We start from the raw sequence: 17,711 nt of genomic DNA on the forward strand, positions 1-17,711 counted from the left end.
GTGTTTTGAACGACAGTGTCCCGTACTCCCAGGCTGCTGGCCAGGTGCAGGATCAGATAGGACCAAAGTAGTGGAATAATGATGATGTTTTAATGGGTGTAGGGTTAGTTGGTAGGATAATTTTTTCATAAAGTGTAATGAATCGATTCTACAGCATAGTAGGCTGATACACAGCCAATACAGTAGATGGCGGCATGCACCTAGAACATTTGTTTGCGGACCGCCATAATACCAAAAAAGAAGAAGATAACGTCATCTTCCAGCGTCCGTTCAAATCAGCGATAGCGGTACCCTACCCGAATTTGAAAAGGGGCATATTAATCCCATTACTGTTAAACTAGACAAATAAACCAGTTTGAGATGATAGACATGATTGAGAAGGAGGATTCTATCATTAGCGAGGAAGAAGCTGCTCAGTATGACCGGCAGATCCGACTATGGGGTCTGGATGCACAAAAGAGGTAGCTATTAGCTAACCATCTAGCTAGCTTGAATCAGATCTGTTCGCTCTGGGTTAAAATGGGGTCCCACAGCAAGAATGGATTGGAAAACACTGAAAATGTTGATGTTTACATAATTTATCAATCTGCACGAGGCATGCATATTTTGTCTTTAAGGCTTTCTACCCATTATTGTATGATGGCGCCACATAGCTAATTAAGGTTTTTGCCATCTGCTTCTGTTCCAGACTGCGGGGGTCTCGTGTGCTCCTGGTGGGGCTCAGGGGCCTGGGGGCTGAGGTGGCCAAAAATCTAATCCTGGCTGGAGTGAAGGGGCTGACCATGCTGGACCACGAACTGGTATAGACCACCAACACAAAGAGGAGGGGGGGGGGGGGGGGGTTGTAACAGAGTTAGGTCAGAACAGGTAACCTAAAGTAGCAGGTGTAAAATAAACACCTGAAACTAGATCCACTATATACTGGTCTTGTCGAGAAGGAAAAAACTGTTGGGGGAGGTACTCTTTTGCACTGTCCAACCAATCCAGTAAATGTGGAGGAGGAGTTCAGATGGAGTTTTGCCTTGTTAACATCTAATAGCGGAAGTAGTGTCACAGGCTCTTTCCGTTCTTGGGGACTCGGCAGAGGCTAGGTGAGAGGGAACCTTCCCAAGTAGGATAATGGTTGGATAAACACTGAGAAAAGTGCAAGACAGTAGAAATTAATGCTAAAAATTGCTAACTATGTCTGTTCCCTTGCTTCCCAGGTGACGGAGGAGTCATGCCGAGCCCAGTTCCTGATTCCAGTGAGTAATCAGGGCCAGAATCGAGCCCAGGCCTCCCTGGAGCGGGCCCAGTACCTCAACCCCATGGTAGAGGTGAAGGCAGACACAGACAGGGTGGAGACCAAACCAGACGAATTCTTCCTACAATTTGAGGCAGTGAGTACGGTAGTGCAGGACCGGCCTATTATCAAGATTACTTTTGTGCATAATTTTCTGTTACCTTAAATGGCCACTAGGTGTTGCATTTACACCATACTTCTTACCACATGTTGCTCTGGGCAAATCAAACCAATTTTTTTTTGTCACATACACATATTTAGCAGATGTTATTGCGTGTGTAGCGAATGCTTGTGTTCCTAGCTCCAACCGGGCAGTAGTATCTAACAATTCACAATAATACACAAATCTAAAAGTAAAATAATGGAATTAAAAAATATATAAATATTAGGATGAGCAATTTCAGAGTGGCGTTGATTAAATACAGTGGAATAGAATACAGTATATACATATGAGATGAGTAAAGCAGTATGTACACATTATTAGAGTGACTAGTGTTCCATTATTCAAGTGGCAAGTGATTTTATGTATATAGGGCAGCAGCCTCTAAGGTGCAGGGTTGAGTAGCCGGGTTGTACCCGCCTAGTGATGGCTATTTAACAGTCTGATGGCCTTGAGATAGAAGCTGTTTTTCAGTCTCTCGGTCCCAGCTTTGATGCACCTGTACTGACCTTGCCTTCTGGATGGTAGTGGGGTGAACAGGCAGTGGTTCGGGTGGTTGATGTCCTTGATGCTCTTTTTGGTACTTCCTGTGACATCGGGTGCTGTAGGTGTCCTGGAGGGCAGGCAGTGTGCCCCCAGTGATGCGTTAGGCAGACCGTACCACACTCTGCAGCAGACCAATGCTAGTATAGCACCTGTTTTGCACATATGTTTTTTTCCCTTATTATTTTCTGCAGATAAATGAAGCCCTTTATCTGCTTCCCCAGACTCAGATGAACTCATGGACTTCATCAACTGTTATGTCTCTGCATCCAATATGAAGGAAGTTCGAGGTAGTTTCATGAGCCAATGCTAACTAGCATTAGCATTACCTCCTCCCTAGCATGCTAGCAGTTACCACAGACTTCCAGTAATTGTGCTAATGCTATTTAGCAACTTCCTTCAAACATAAAAATGGTATCCACAAGTTAATCTGACTGGAAGTAGATAAACGGCTTCATAATATGATGCATATAAGTATAATTTATACACTGACAGAGTGAGGGAATTGACAGGTGCCAGTAGGGGAAAAGAATATCATAAACATTAAAGACCCTCGAGTTTGGAGATAAATGCATTTATCTAACTTGTGTCTGTACGGCTAACAAGTAGAAACTTAGCTTTCCTGTGGCGTTTGGTTCCAGACACACTGCAAAGCAAGCTGTCTGAAGTGCTCTGCTCTGAATCATGTAGTGGGGCGGGGGTTTGAAGAGACTCATCAGATGCTCAGGGATTTTCAAAGCGCAAACAAGCCGCTTCACCAGTCTGACTGTGGTGGAGAAACGGCGGAAGCGTCCCGGGGGGAGTGCTAATGGAAGTTCAGGAGGAGGGGGAGGCGGAGTGGGCTGTGCCTTAGACTGGAAGACTCTTTTATCTGCTAGCTACGGATCTGTCTTGTCTGTGTGGTGTAGCACTGGGAAACTGGAACTGGTTAAAATTTGCTGGAATACATGACAAGGGGCTGCTCTTTTTAGTCACTGTGTTTTGGACTGAGGGATTGATATGTCTGGATTATAACTTTGATCCCGAGAGAGTGTTTGCAGGTGTTTTTGTCTTATAGAGATCATTTGAGGCAACAATTCACACCCACAACAAACAAACTCACTCTCTCGTTTACTTCACTCAGCATACTGGTATACTCTCCCAATTCTCACTCATGTACTCTCATTGAGTCAATCATAACCACTCATTCTCTGCATGTCTATCACTTCCCTTCTCCCTTCACCTCCTACCAGACCAATTCTCCGTTGTTAGGTTCCATTGTACAGATAAGCTATATACCCCCCCCTTTCCTCGCTTCCTTCTTTTCACTCTCTCCCTCACCTCTCAAACAATCCAGCTCAGTGTCCCTCTTCACAAAGCCCTTGCCGGAGGCCATCGGGAGGAGGCGCCCGAGCTGCACGCCTCCTTCAAAGGGTGGGAGGCTCTGTGGACAGACAGTACGGCTGGCCAGGCTGTTAAAAAGCCCTGTCCCCTCCGGTCTGCCAGTGCCAGCAATCTCAGTTCCCACTGCCAATCCACTCTAATGAACTACACCAGCAGCAGTAGCCCAACATGTCCATCCAGGGTCTCTCTCAGTGTTTGTTGCCAGTGCCACAGCAGAGGGCTTGCCTTTTTGTAGCTGGCAACTAAAGCCAATAGGACTTCCATAGTAGTCTATAAGGGTTTCCCTTCCCCCATAAGACCTCCTTCCTATCGAGGTGTGGTTTAAGGAAGATTTCCGGTACATTTTTCAATCATCAAGCATGCACCCAGCATTGATGATTAGTCTATCAATCTTCAAATCAAATTTTATTGGTCACATACACATGGTTAACAGATGTTATTGGTCACATACACATGGTTAGCAGATGTTATTGGTCACATACACATGGTTAGCAGATGTTATTGTGAGTGTAGTGAAATGCTTATGCTTCTAGATCCGACAGTGCAGCAGTATCTAACAGGTAATATCTAACAAAACCTAATATCTAACAAATTCCACAACAAAACCTAATATCTAACAAATTCCACAACAAAACCTAATATCAAACAAATTCCACAACAAAACCTAATATCTAACAAATTCCACCACAAAACCTAATACACACAATCTAGTAAAGGAATGGGATAAGAATATATAAGTATAAAATATATGGATGAGCAGTGACAGAGCGTCTAAGATGCAATAGATGGTAAAGAATAGATGGTGAAGGATACAGTATATACATATGAGATGAGTAATGCGAGATATGTAAACATTTTTGAAGGGGCATTATTAAAGTGACTAGTCTGTAGGTAGGCAGCCGCCTCTCTGTGCTAGTGGTGGCTGTTTAACTATCTGATGACCTTGAGATAGAAGCTGTTTTTCAATCTGTCTGTCCCAGCTTTGATGCACCTGTACTGACCTCGCCTTCTGGATGGAAGCTGGGTGAACAGGTAGTGGCTTGGGTGGTTGTTGTCCTTGATGATCTTTTTTGCCTTCCTGTGACATCGGGTGTTGTCAGTGATGCATTGTGCAGACCGCACCACCATCTGGAGAGACCTGCGGTTGTGGGCGGTGCAGTTGCCGTACCAGGCGGTGATACAGCCCGACAGGATGCTCTCAATTGTGCACCTGTAAAAGTTAGTGAGGGTTTTTGTTGACAAGCCACATTTTTTCAGCCTCCTGAGGTTGAAGAGGCGCTGTTGTGCCTTCTTCACCACACTGTCTGTGTGCGTGGAGCATTTCAGTTTGTCGGTGATATGTACACAGAGGAACTTAAAACTTTCCAACTTCTCCACTGCTGTCCCGTCGACGTGGATGGGGGGCTGCTCCCTTTGCTGTTTCCTGAAGTCCACAATAATTTCTTTTGTTTTGCTGACATTGAGTGAGAGGTTATTTTCCTGACACCACAGTCCGAGGGCCCTCACCTCCTCCCTGTAGGCTGTCTTGTCGTTGTTGGTAATCAAGCCTACCACTGTAGTGTCGTCTGCAAACTTGTTGATTGAGTTTGAGGCATGCATGTCCACGCAGTCGTGGGTGAACAGGGAGTACAGGAGAGGGCTGAGAACGCACCCTTGTGGGGCCCCAGTGTTGAGGATCAGCGGAGTGGAGGTGTTGTTTCCTACCTTCACCACCTGGGGCGGCCCGTCTGGAAGTCCAGTTGCACAGGTTAGGGTCGAGACCCAGGGTCTTAATGATGAGTTTGGAGGGTACTATGGTGTTGAATGCTGAGCTGTAGTCAATGAACAGCATTCGTACATAGGTATTCCTCTTGTCCAGATGGGTTAGTGCAGTATGATGGCGATTGCATCGTCTGTGGACATATTGGGGCGGTAAGCAAATTGTAGTGGGTCTAGGGTGACGGGTAGGGTGGAGGTGACATGATCCTTGACTAGTCTCTCAAAGCACTTCATGATGACAGTAATTTATTTCAGTTACTTTAGCTGTCTTGGGAACAGGAACAATGGTGGCCATCTTGAAGTATGTGGGGACAGCAGACTGGATAGGGATTGATTGAATATGTCCATAAACACACCAGCCAGCTCGTCTGCGTATGCTCTGAGGACGCGCCTAGGGTTGCCGTCTGGGCCGGCAGCCTTGTGAGGTTTAACACGTTTAAATGTTTTAGTCACGTCGGCCGAGGAGGAAAGCCCACAGTCTTTGGTAGCGGGCCTGTCGGTGGCACTGTATTGTCCTCAAAGCGCGCAAAGAAGTTGTTTAATTTGTCTGGGAGCTAGACGTCGACGGGGCTGGTTTTCTTTTTGTTAACCGTGATTGTCTGTAGACCCTCGTGTTTGAGCCGTTGAATTGCGACTCCACTTTGTCTCCGTACTGACGCTTTGCTTGGTTGATTGCCTTACGGAGGGAATAACTACACTGTTTGTATTCGGCCATGTTTCCAGTCGCCTTGCCATGATTTAAATGCGGTGGTATGTGCTTTCAGTTTTGCGCGAATGCTGCCATCAATCCACTGTTTCTGGTTAGGGAAGGTTTTAATTGTCCGATTGGTCAGACCAGTGTTGGATAGACCTAAGCACGAGCGCTTCCTGTTTTAGTTTCTGCCTATAGGAGGGGAGCAACAAGATGGAGTCATGGTCAGATTTGCCAAAAGGAGGGCGAAGGGGGGCCTTGTATGCATCGCGGAGTAGCAGTGGTCGAGTGTGTTACTTGCTCGTGTACTGCAATCGATATGCTGATAGAATTTATGTAGCCTTTTTCTCAGATTAACTTTGTTAATCCCAGCTACAATACATGCAGCCTCAGAATATATGGTTTCCAGTTTGCATAAAGTCCAGTGCAGTTCCTTGATGACCGTCTTGGTATCCGCATGCAGGGGGATATACACTGCTGTGACGATAACCAAGGAGAGTTCTCTTGGGAGATAATACGGTCGGCCGCCTTAATAATTGTGTGGAATTATAGGTCAGGTGAACAAAAGGACTTGAGTTCTTGTATGTTGTTACAATTACACCATGAGTTGTTAATCATGAAACATACACCCCTCCCTTCTTCTTCCCAGAGAGATGTTTGTTCCTGTCGGCGCGATGCACTGAATATCCCATTGGCTGTACGGACTCCGACAGCATGTCCCCAGCTAGCCATGTCTCCGTGAAACAGAGTATGTTACAATCCCGGATATCTCTTTAGAAAGCAACTCTTGCCCTAATTTCGTCGACTTTGTTAACTAGGGACTGGACATGAGCGCGTAATATACTCGGAAGCGGTGGGTGGTGTGCGCGCATCCGAAGCCTCACTAGAAGACCGCTCCAGCACCCTCTCCTCCGGCGGTGTTGTTTTGGGTCAGCCTCTAGAATCAGTTCAAATGACCTGGGAGGTGCAGACAAAGGATCCGCTTTGGGAAAGTCGTATTCCTGGTCGTAGTGCTGGTAAGTTGACGTCTCTCTGATATCCAATAGTTCTTCCCGGTTGTATGTAATAACACTTAAGGTTTTCTGGGCTTACAATGTAATAAATAATACATATAAAAAAAAAAATACTGCACAGTTTCTGAAGGACTTGAAGCGAAGTTGCCATCTCTATCAGCGCCATCTTGCGTTAGATGAGGGCATTAGCTGAGGGCACAGCAATTTAAAACAACTTCAAACATACAGTCACACGTCATTAAGCTGCCTTTGGAAAAACACTGGCGCGTGTAGTCAACTCGATGCTGGCACCTCCCAACATTGTGGTACTTTGTGTTCTGGGAGGGAACGGCGTGTACCACTCACCCATGTCAGCGATGCCACAGACAGATGCCCGTCAGCTGCCAGACAGCCCCTTATCTCTAGCCAAGTGTGGAGTGTGCTGGGTTTGGTCTGAAGGATAAGATGGACCCAGCCCAAGGGTCAGTTGTTTATTAAGGCTCATTTTCTTTTCCCCACCCTGTTCAGATAAAACAAACTGGCCAAAACAAACTAGTTGATTCTTTGACTGAATAACAGATTTTGTTTACTTTAACATGGTTTGTGTCAGAAGGACGGGGTGTTTGTTGTAGAAGCTGGTGGGTGTGTTGTTCAAGGAGGTTAACTAAAGGAGTAGGTTGTTTAAGAATGGCTATGGTGGAATCTATCCAAAAGGTGTATGTGTGCGTGTAAATGCAGAGTTAGGCCTACTTGCTCATCATCAAGTACTTTGTCATCACATTCCCTGCAAGGTCTCTCAATGAACATGTACACTGTATAATTGGAATTGGAAAGCAGCTGCGGTCATCCCCCTCTTCAAAGGGGGAGACACTCTAGACCCAAACTGCTACAGACCTATATCTATCCTACCCTGCCTTCGAAAGCCAAGTTAACAAACAGATCACCGACCATTTCCCACCGTACCTTCTCCGCTATGCAATCTGGCTTCCAAGCTGGTCATGGGTGAACCTCAGCCACGCTCAAGGTCCTAAACGATATCATAACTGCCATCGATAAGAGACAATACTGTGCAGCCGTATTCATTGACCTGGCCAAGGCTTTCGACTCTGTCAATCACCACATTCTTATCGGCAGACTAAACAGCCTTGGTTTCTCAAATGACTTCCTTGCCTGGTTCACCAACTACTTCTCTGATAGAGTTCAGTGTGTCAAATCTGACAGCCTGTTGTCCGGACCTCTGGCAGTCTCTATGGGGGTGCCACAGGGTTCGACTCTCCGGCCGACTCTTCTCTGTATACATCAATGATGTTGCTCTTGCTGCTGGTGATTCTCTGATCCACCTCTACGAAGATGACTCCATTCTGTATACTTCTGGCCCTTCTTTGGACACTGTGCTAACTAACCTCCAGACGAGCTTCAATGCCATACAACTCTCCTTCCGTGGCCTCCAACTGCTCTTAAATGCAAGTAAAACTAAATGCTTGCTCTTCAACCGATCGCTGCCCGCACCTGCCCGCCCGTCCAGCATCACTACTCTGGATGGTTCTGACCTAGAATATGTGGACAACTACAAATACCTAGGTGTCTGGTTAGACTGTAAACTCTCCTTCCAGACTCACATTAAGCATCTACAATCCAAAATTAAATCTAGAATTGGCTTCCTATTTCGCAACAAAGCATCCTTCACTCATGCTGCCAAACAAGCCCTCGTAAAACTGACTATCCTACCGATCCTCGACTTCGGCGATGTCATTTACAAAATAGCCTCCAACACTCTACTCGGCAAATTGGATACAGTCTATCACAGTGCCAACCGTTTTGTCACCAAAGCCCCATATACTACCCACCACTGCGACCTGTATGCTCTCGTTGGCAGGCCCTCGCTTCATACTCGTCGCCAAACCCACTGACTCCAGGTCATCTACAAGTCTTTACTAGGTAAAGCCCCGCCTTATCTCAGTTCTCTGGTCACCATAGCAGCACCCACCCGCAGCACGCGCTCCAGCAGGTATATTTCACTGATCACCCCCAAAGCCAATTCCTCCTTTGGCCGCCTCTCCTTCCAGTTCTCTGCTGCCAATGACTGGAACAAACTGCAAAAATCGCTGAAGCTGGAGACTCTTATCTCCTTCACTAACTTCAAGCACCAGCTGTCAGAGCAGCTCACAGATCATTGCACCTGTACATAGCCCATCTGTAAATAGCCCATCCAACTACCTCATCCCCATACTGTATTTATTTATTTTTCTCCTTTGCACCCCAGTATCTCTACTTGCACATTCATCTTCTGCACATCTGTCACTCCAGTGTTTAATTGCTATATCGTAATTACCTCGCCACAATGACCTATTTTATTGCTCCTTATCTTACCTCATTTGCACACACTGTATATATATACTTTTTTTTCCTACTGTATTATTGACTGTATGTTTGTTTATTCCATGTGTAACTGTGTTGTTGTATGTGTCGAACTGCTTTGCTTTATCTTGGCCAGGTCGCAGTTGTAAATGAGAACTTGTTCTCAACTAGCCTACCTGGTTAAATAAAGGTTAAATAAATTCAAACAAATTTGTGGACACCCCTTCAAATTAGTGGATGCAGCTATTTCAGCCACACCTGTTGCTGACAGGTATATCAAATTGAGCAAACAACTATGCAATCTCTATAGACAAACTTTAGCAGTGGAATGGCCTTCCTGAAGAGCTCAGTGACTTTCAACTTTCACCGTCATAGGATGCCACCTTTCCAACAAGTCAGTTCGACGGCTCAGCCGTGAAGTGGTAGGCCACACAAGCTCACAGAATGTGACCGCTGAAGCGCATTGCGCGTAAAAACGTCTGTCCTCAGTTGCAACACTCTACCGAGTTCCAAACTGCCTCTGGAAGCAATGTTAGCACGAGAACTGTGCTTGGGAGCTTCATGAAGTGGGTTTCCATGGCCGAGCAGACACACACACGCCTAAGATCACCATTCGCAGTGCCAAGCGTCGGCTGGAGTGGTGTAAAGCTCGCCGCCATTGGACTTTGGAGCAGTGGAAATGCGTTCTCTGGAGTGATGAATCGCTGACAAATCTGGGTTTGGCAGATGCCAGGAGAACGCTACCTGCCCCAATGCATAGTACCGACTGTAAAGTTTGGTGGAGGAGGAATAATGGTCTATGGCTGTTTTTCATGGTTCGGGCTAGGCCCCTTAGTTCCAGTGAAGGGAAATCTTAAAGCTACAGCATACAATGACATTCTAGTCGATTCTGTGCTTCCAATTTTTTTGCCAATAGTTTGGGGAAGACCCTTTCCTGTTTCAGCATGACAATGCCCCCTTGCACAAAGCGAGGTCCATACAGAAATGGTTTGTTGAGATCGGCGTGGAAGAACTTGACTGGCCTGCACAGAGCCCTGACCCCATCAAACACTTTTGGGATGAATTGGAACTCTGAATATGAGCCAGGCCTAATCGCCCAACATCAGTGCCCGACCTGGATAATGCTCTTGTGGCTGGAGTCCCCGCAGCAATATTCCAGCATCTAGTAGAAAGCCTTCCCAGAAGAGTGGAGGCTGTTATGACAGCAAAGGGGGTCCAACTCCATATTAATGCCCATGATTTTGGAATGAGATGTTTGACGAGCAGGTGTCCAGATACTTTTGGCCATGTAGTGTAGATAGCACCATGGGAGTTGTAGTTTTAGCTGCTCTCTCTGACTTTGTCCTGCCCTCCCTTGTTCCTCTCAGGTGTGTCTGACCGGCTGCTCCAGAGATCTGATGGTACGCGTGGACCAACTCTGTGTCCAGCACAACATCAAGGTCTTCTGTGGCGACGTCTTCGGTTACCACGGATACATGTTCTCCGACCTTGGCCAGGAGCACAACTTTGTTGAGTGAGTGTTGTGTGTGTGATTGTCGTGTGTCTAATTTACTTGTCTTGATTATTCACCAGTTATACTTATGCTCATCTGTCCCTTGTTTTGATGCCCCCGTCCAGGGAGAAGCCCAAAGTAGTCAAGCCCAAAGCAGAGGATTCCAATGATGGACCTGAGGCCAAAAAAACTAAGATTGACCCCAATGAGACCACCATGATCAAAAAGGTGAGCGTTGTATAATAATATATAAATTAGAGTTATCCTCCTCCACATCTAATGATGTCATGTTCCCCTTTGGCGCTCTCTCTATCCCAACTGAACAGACGGCCTGCTTCTGCTCCTTGAAACTGGCTCTGGAAGTGGATTGGACCAATGAGAAGGCCAAGAGCAGCCTGAAGCACACCCCCGTGGACTACTTCCTGCTACATGGTACCTGCTCCTTCCACAAAGCCATTGGATATAAATATCTATCTGATAAAAGAGAGTTAGATCACTAATTGCCTGCCATCACGTCTTTTTTCTTCTGCCATACATAACAGTGAAGCTATAGATTGATGCCCTCTACACGTGAGCGTCTGCAGCTCCAATGATATCGCCCACCACCATAGCCCCCCTTCCTGTTTTGGTTGTTGTAGCATTGCACCCTGTTCCTTCTAGTCTGATTTGGTCCCTTAATAGCCTTCACCTGGTTTCATAGACCTTCTTAACATGGCTCTGTTTCCATCACAGGCTCTCCATGGCCAGTCGTGTGTGACTTTAGAACAGAGAAACAAACAGCTAGCCACCACCCACGACACTTCACCCACAAGGCTGCGTACTCGAGCCCCTGTTGTTGGCTAATATTAAAATAACAGCCGGAAAGGAAAGAAGCTGTTCATTTGTTTGTTTTTGTCATTTTCAGAGGTGTCTTACAGCATTTGGGTTTCTATAATTATGTCTAGACGTAGTGGTATCTCTCGACTGAGCTGCTCTTGAGGAAGTGGTGCTTCCTCTGTTACAGCTCCTCTGGGGGTCAGTGGTGGGGGGTTAGCTTACTGTATGCAACCATAACACCTCTGGAGGAATGGAAGGCAGCACAGGCGTGGGGGGCACAGGACTGTGTTCCATCAACTTTGATTTAGTCAATGTAATTTGAATGTTTGAATCTAATCAAGAATGTTCCAGACTACTCTCTTAAGACAATGTTTACTTTGCACAGATGTCTTTGTACACTTACATATTGTGCCAGGTTGAGATAATTCAATGGGTGAGAGAATATTTAGTTGAGGGTGATGATTCATGTGATGGTGATTTATGCATTTATTTTATTTTTTTGCGAGCGTGCGAGGTGTCATTCTAGTGGAAATAGCCGTGGGCGTACTGGGCTCCATGATGTGTTTGATGGACAGCTAAAGAGAGGAAGTTCTGACACCTGTTTTAACACTGAGGGGGTGAGTAGAGCTGCCAGGCTTAAAGGGGGGTTTAGAATCTAAAACGTCTCCGTTGCAACGGTACGTCCATCTCTCCCCTTTTTATTATTTCCCTTTTAGTAATATTCCGACTCCAAACCACATCCTGCTCATATTGACACATCTGCCCACGGTCTCACACAGGATGGGTGTAGTACTAGTGGCGCGTGCTGACAGGACAAGGACATGAGTCATAGATGTCTGATCACGGCCCTGTCAAACTGATCAAAAACTGCTCTTCATTCAAAGCCATTATCAGATGAAGAGTTTTGTTGGCGCAACACTTGTGGTGCGTTGATTGCCACTGTCAATCGTCTGTGGTACAACACAGATAAAGATCTGATTGCACACTGTTTCCACAAGATGATCAGTATGTAATTGGAAGTATTTCCATTTTTCTGTACTTTTTTTTTTGCCAGCCAGTGTCATTCCAGCAAGTGATAGAATCACAACTCCACCAACATTTCCTTAGTAACATATTCTGTGTCGTATGGAAACGTAGCTCAGTATATGAAGCAATGTAACCCATAAAATCAGAGCTTCCTCTGTGTGTCTTCTATGGTTTCCAGCACTTCTCCACCACTCGTTCTATTGTTCTCTCCGTTTGTTCCTCTCTTCTTTCCCACAGTACTGCTGAAGTTCCGTACAGACAAAGGTCGCGACCCCCACCCAGAAAGCTTTGAGGCAGATGCCATGCTCCTGAGACAGATCCGGGATGATGTCCTGGAGGCCATGGGGCTGAGTAGCGAGCTGCTACCTCACGACTTCGTCAGGTGACTGGCTCAATTCAACCCAGATTTCACCAGATGGTGCATCACTTGACAGCCGTTCACATATTAAGCTGGACTGTTAGTAATACAGTGCATTCGGAAAGTATTCAGACCCCTTGACTTTTTCCACATTTAGTTATGTTACAGCCTTATTCTAAAATGGAATAAATCAATCTACACACAATACTCCATAATGACAAAGCAAAAAAATACACTTTTTTGCAAGTGTATTAAAAATAAAAACCTTCAATATAACATTTACATAAGTATTCAGACCCTTTACTCAGTACTTTGTACCATTGGCAGCAATTTCAGCCTGGAGTCTTCTTGGGTATGATGCTACAAGCTTGGCACACCTGTATTTGGGGAGTTTCCCCCATTCTTCTCTGCAGATCCTCTCAAGCTCTGTCAGGTTGGATGAGGAGCATTGCTGCACAGTTATTTTTGGGTCTCTAGAGATGTTCAAACGGGTTCAAGTCCGGGCTCTGGCTGGGCCACTCAAGGACATTCAGAGACTTATCCCAAAGCCACTCCTGCGTGGTCTTGGCTGTGTGCTTAGGGTCATTGTCCTCTTACAAGGTGAACCTTCACCCCAGTCTGTGGACCTGAGCGCTCTGGAGCAGGTTTTCATCAAGGATCTCTCTGTACTTTGCTCTGTTAATCTTTCCCTTGATCCTGACTAGTTTCCCAGTCCCTGCTGCTGAAAAACATCCCCACAGCATGATGCTGCCACCACCATGCTTCACCGTAGGGATGGTGCAAGGTTTCCTCCAGATGTGGCGCTTGGCATTCAGGCCAAAGAGTTCAATCTTGGTTTCATCAGACCAGAGAATCTTGTTTCTCATGGTCTGAGTCCTTTAGGTGCCTTTTGGAAAACTCCAAGCGGGTTGTCATGTGCCTTTTACTGAGGAGTGGCTTCCGTCTGGCCACTACCATAAAGGCCTGATTTGGTGGAGTGCTGCAGAGATGGTTGTCCTTCTGGCAGTTTCTCCCATCTCCACAGAGGAACTCTCGAGCTCTGTCAGAATGACCATCGGGTTCTTGGTCACCTCCCTGACCAAGGCCCTTCTCCCCCGATTGCTCAGTTTGGCCGGGCGGCCAGCTCTAGGAAGAGTCTTGGTGGTTCCAAACTTCTTCCATTTAAGAATGATGGAGGCCACTGTGTTCTTGGACCTTCAATGCTGCAGAAATGTTTTGGTACCCTTCCCCAGATCTGCACCTCGACACAATCCTGTCTCAGAGCTCTATGGACAATTCCTTCGACCTCATGGCTTGGTTTTTGCTCTGACGTGCACTTTCAACTGTGAGACCTTATATAGACAGGTGTGTGCCTTTCCAAATCATGTCCAATCAATTGAATTTACCACAGGTGGACTCCACTCAAGTTGTAGAAACATCTCAAGGATGGTCAATGGAAACTTGATGCACCTGAGCTCAATTTCGAGTCTCATAGCAAAGGGTCTGAATACTTTTGTAAATAAGGTTTTATTTTTTATAAATTGTTTTCTCTTTTTCATTATGGGGTATTGTGTGTAGTTTGATGAGGGGGGGGAAAACTATTTATTCCATTTCAGAATAATAATGTGGAAAAAGTCAAGGGGTCTGAATACTTTCCGAATGCACCGTAGGTTTGTAGGGGTTTTGCCAGTGATGGTAGTTATTAGATGTATCAAAGATCATCTGTAACTGGCTGCTCCATTCTGAGCCATTTCAGTTTTTCCAGAGGTAAGACAATTGTTAATTTATCCTTATGAACTGGAGAGTTTGTTTCTGTTGGTGACACTCACATTGTTGTTTTGGGTTGTCATCAGCTACTGCTTCTCTGAGATGGCCCCTGTGTGTGCTGTGGTGGGAGGAGTGCTGGGACAGGAGGTTGTCAAGGTTGGTTGTCAGTTTTCTTTTTTTTTACTTTTCTTTCGTTTCTGTGACTTTAAATCATTCTTACTTTACTGTCCATCCTGGCTCTAAACTAGTGTCAACCACCACACTTCACAGACTGTCTGCACCACAGTTACTGTTGTGCAGCTTTCACTGGGGAGAAAGGTGCCATGTTATATTTTGGGGAGGTAGAAAGCTGAACACTTGACAGCAGGCCGCTCCACTTGAGTCTGGGTCCAATCCAGAAATACCCACTGATATGTTTCAGTCCTGTGGGGCTTTTGGGGAGATTGAGGCAGATGGTGTGGCTGTTTTGGATATGACCTGAGTATTGAACAATAAGGGAAGTGTCACAGTCCTACCTATGTTTGAGAGTTGAGGGAGCCAGGTGAGAAGAGGTAACGTCAGTCAGTACAGACGACAACCCTCTCAGCAGGATGATGGCACTGCGCCAGGCTGTCTGTCTCCACGATGTGATGTAGTGATGAAACGGCTTGTAACCGGCCCGACATCTCACTGGGTGAAGTCAAGCGATCCCACAACGGACAGTGCACCCGACGCTCACGCAATGGAGCGGACACTAGAAGACACCACATGTATGGAAAGCTGGTGAAGCTCCCACAGCAAAGCTATCCTTATCTATGGTGGGCTTAGTTTGAGAGATGGTCAGGTTGTGAGTGTGTGTTGTTGGCTGGTATTAGCATCTGTTTGTTTCTACAGGCTCTTTCCCAGAGAGACACACCGCACAAGAACTTCTTCTTCTTTGACGGTATGAAGGGCAGCGGGGTGGTGGACTACTTTGGCCCAAAGTGATCGACCATATTCCCACCAGAGGAGGGAGTGATGTGTGCATGGTACATTAAGGCCTACACTCACATACACAATAAGTTTTGTCATTCTTTTTTCCAGTCAGACTATTTATCAATGTGTAACCATTCACCTCCAGCTGAACGTTCAACGAGTGTTTCAACAGGCGAAAAGGATTTGTCGTTATACACGTTCTCCTTTTATACCTACGCACACAACACATAGATGGTTTTTGCAGCACACCTTCTGGAATTTCTATTTTCTTGTTTGCTATTGTCAGACTGTCCGTTTTATGTTTCTAGCAGAGGTATTTTTACATTTTGTAATAAAAATATTGTGAACAAAATGTTTAGCCTTTGATGGGTTATTTGGAAATGAAAAGTAGTGACATTTTGAATGACTCAATGGTTGTCTAGCAGTGGATCATATATGTTCCAATGAGTGGATATATGGCCGCATGTGGGTGAAAGAGCAGGTATCAGTTCCCTGTAGCAGCAAAATACAGGGATTTTTCCAGGTGCTTCCAAGACATGCCAAACAGGCCTATCATGAGTATCATAATTTCCTCTTCAGTCACCAAAACAGGGGATCTCTCCCTCCATCAGCATTAGGTGGTTGGACCTGTAGAATTGGTCTGTAGGTATGTATATAGAGGGAGTGGGAACACCCTAGACTGAGTGTATGTACAGTACCAGTGAAAAGTTTGAACACACCTACTCATTCAAGGGTTTTTCTTTATTTTTACTATTTTCTACATTGTGGAATAATAGTGAAGACATCAAAACTATGAAATAACAGATATGGAATCAAATCAAATTGTATTTGTCACATGTGCTGAATGCATTACTGTGAAATGCTTACAAGCCCTTAACCAACAATGCAGTTCAAGAAATAGTTAAGAAAATATTTACTAAATAAAGTATCATGTAGTAACCAAACGTTTTAAATCAAAATATATTTGAGATTCTTCAAAGCCACCCTTTGCCCTGATGACAGCTTTGCACACTGTTGACATTCTCTCAACCAGCTTCATGAGGTAGTCACCTGAAATGCATTTCAATTAACAGGTATGCCTTGTTAAATGATAATTTGTGGAATTTCTTTCCTTCTTAATGTGTTTGAGCCAAGCAGTTGTGTTGTGACAAGTTAGGGTTGTTATACAGAAGATAGCCCTATTTGGTAAAAGACCCAAGTCCATATTATGGCAAGAACAGCTCAAATAAGCAGAGAAACAACAGTCCATTAGATGAAGGTCTTAAAGTGATAAAGAAAAACCCTTAAATGAGTAGGTGTGTCAACTTGTTTGACTGGTACTGTACATCAGATAAATTAGTGGTGAGCTTTTGACATTGACACGTGACTGACTTCTCATTTACTGGTTCCCCGTATGGAGTCGAACTCACAACCTCAAGCGCCATGCTCCACCAACTGAGCCACATGGGACATCTCTAGGTATGCTGAACGTGGCACTGTTTTCTTGGCTGTGTAGACTACTATTCATTGCATTTAACGACCTTGCGAGAAATGACAACCTGTATGGTGAAACGTCAATGTAAATTATGCTTCTTCCCCAAAAAGTATTTTTGTCCTTGACCATAAAACTACATGCAGAGAAGTCTTTTCAAGCCAGAGGCACAAAACAGCATGAAATCCCACATAGTTTATCATGTTTGTTTGAGTATCTGTTTGTGATGTATTGAAGAGAGAACGGGGAGGGGAAAAGCACCTTGGTGGAAAATAAATGTATTGTTTTTCGCCTGCAGTGGGGATTCATGAAAAGGAAAACAGCCAGAGCCTTGAAATGAAACCATGGCTGATTACGCCCCATAAGGAGTCACTGCTCTTTTCCAAGGATTAGGAAAATGCAGGATTAATTACTGACATCGCTTTAAGCACCTCCTTTTAATTAAAGCAAATCTCTTATCTCCTCTCCCTGACCCCCCCCCCCCCCCCCATCCCCCACTCTCAAAAAAAGCTACCCTCTCCAGCACTGTGGTGTGGTCATTCATTTTGTAAAGACCCCCGACTGAGCAGCAAAGATCCAAGCGGTCATCCCAGACACCAATCACAATGGGGACCTCATTCTGCCACTGACACGGAGGGATTCAATTGGTTCATATGTGGCACAAAGTGCAGGTGAGGTCCT

General features: G+C 45.4%; 1 protein-coding gene across 2 annotated transcripts; it reads left to right on the plus strand.

Annotated features, from left to right (window-relative positions):
• The first annotated feature begins 241 nt into the window (after positions 1-241).
• On the plus strand, positions 242-15,911 carry LOC139548983 (SUMO-activating enzyme subunit 1-like). 2 transcript variants are annotated; one of them, XM_071358998.1, is made up of 9 exons: positions 242-461; positions 689-800; positions 1,206-1,379; positions 10,535-10,680; positions 10,785-10,887; positions 10,986-11,091; positions 12,739-12,883; positions 14,692-14,761; positions 15,479-15,911. In XM_071358998.1, exons 1-9 carry the CDS (start codon positions 361-363, stop codon positions 15,569-15,571), a joined length of 1,050 nt encoding a protein of 349 aa, XP_071215099.1. In that variant the 5' UTR covers positions 242-360; the 3' UTR covers positions 15,572-15,911. The 2 variants fall into 2 exon arrangements, 1 of the variants encoding a protein (XP_071215099.1); XR_011669811.1 differs by having other exon boundaries at positions 262-461; positions 10,986-12,092.
• Positions 15,912-17,711: the final 1,800 nt, after the last annotated feature.

This window comes from Salvelinus alpinus, chromosome 22 (genome assembly GCF_045679555.1).
Source record: "Salvelinus alpinus chromosome 22, SLU_Salpinus.1, whole genome shotgun sequence".
In the NCBI taxonomy this organism is placed as follows: Eukaryota; Metazoa; Chordata; class Actinopteri; order Salmoniformes; family Salmonidae; genus Salvelinus; species Salvelinus alpinus.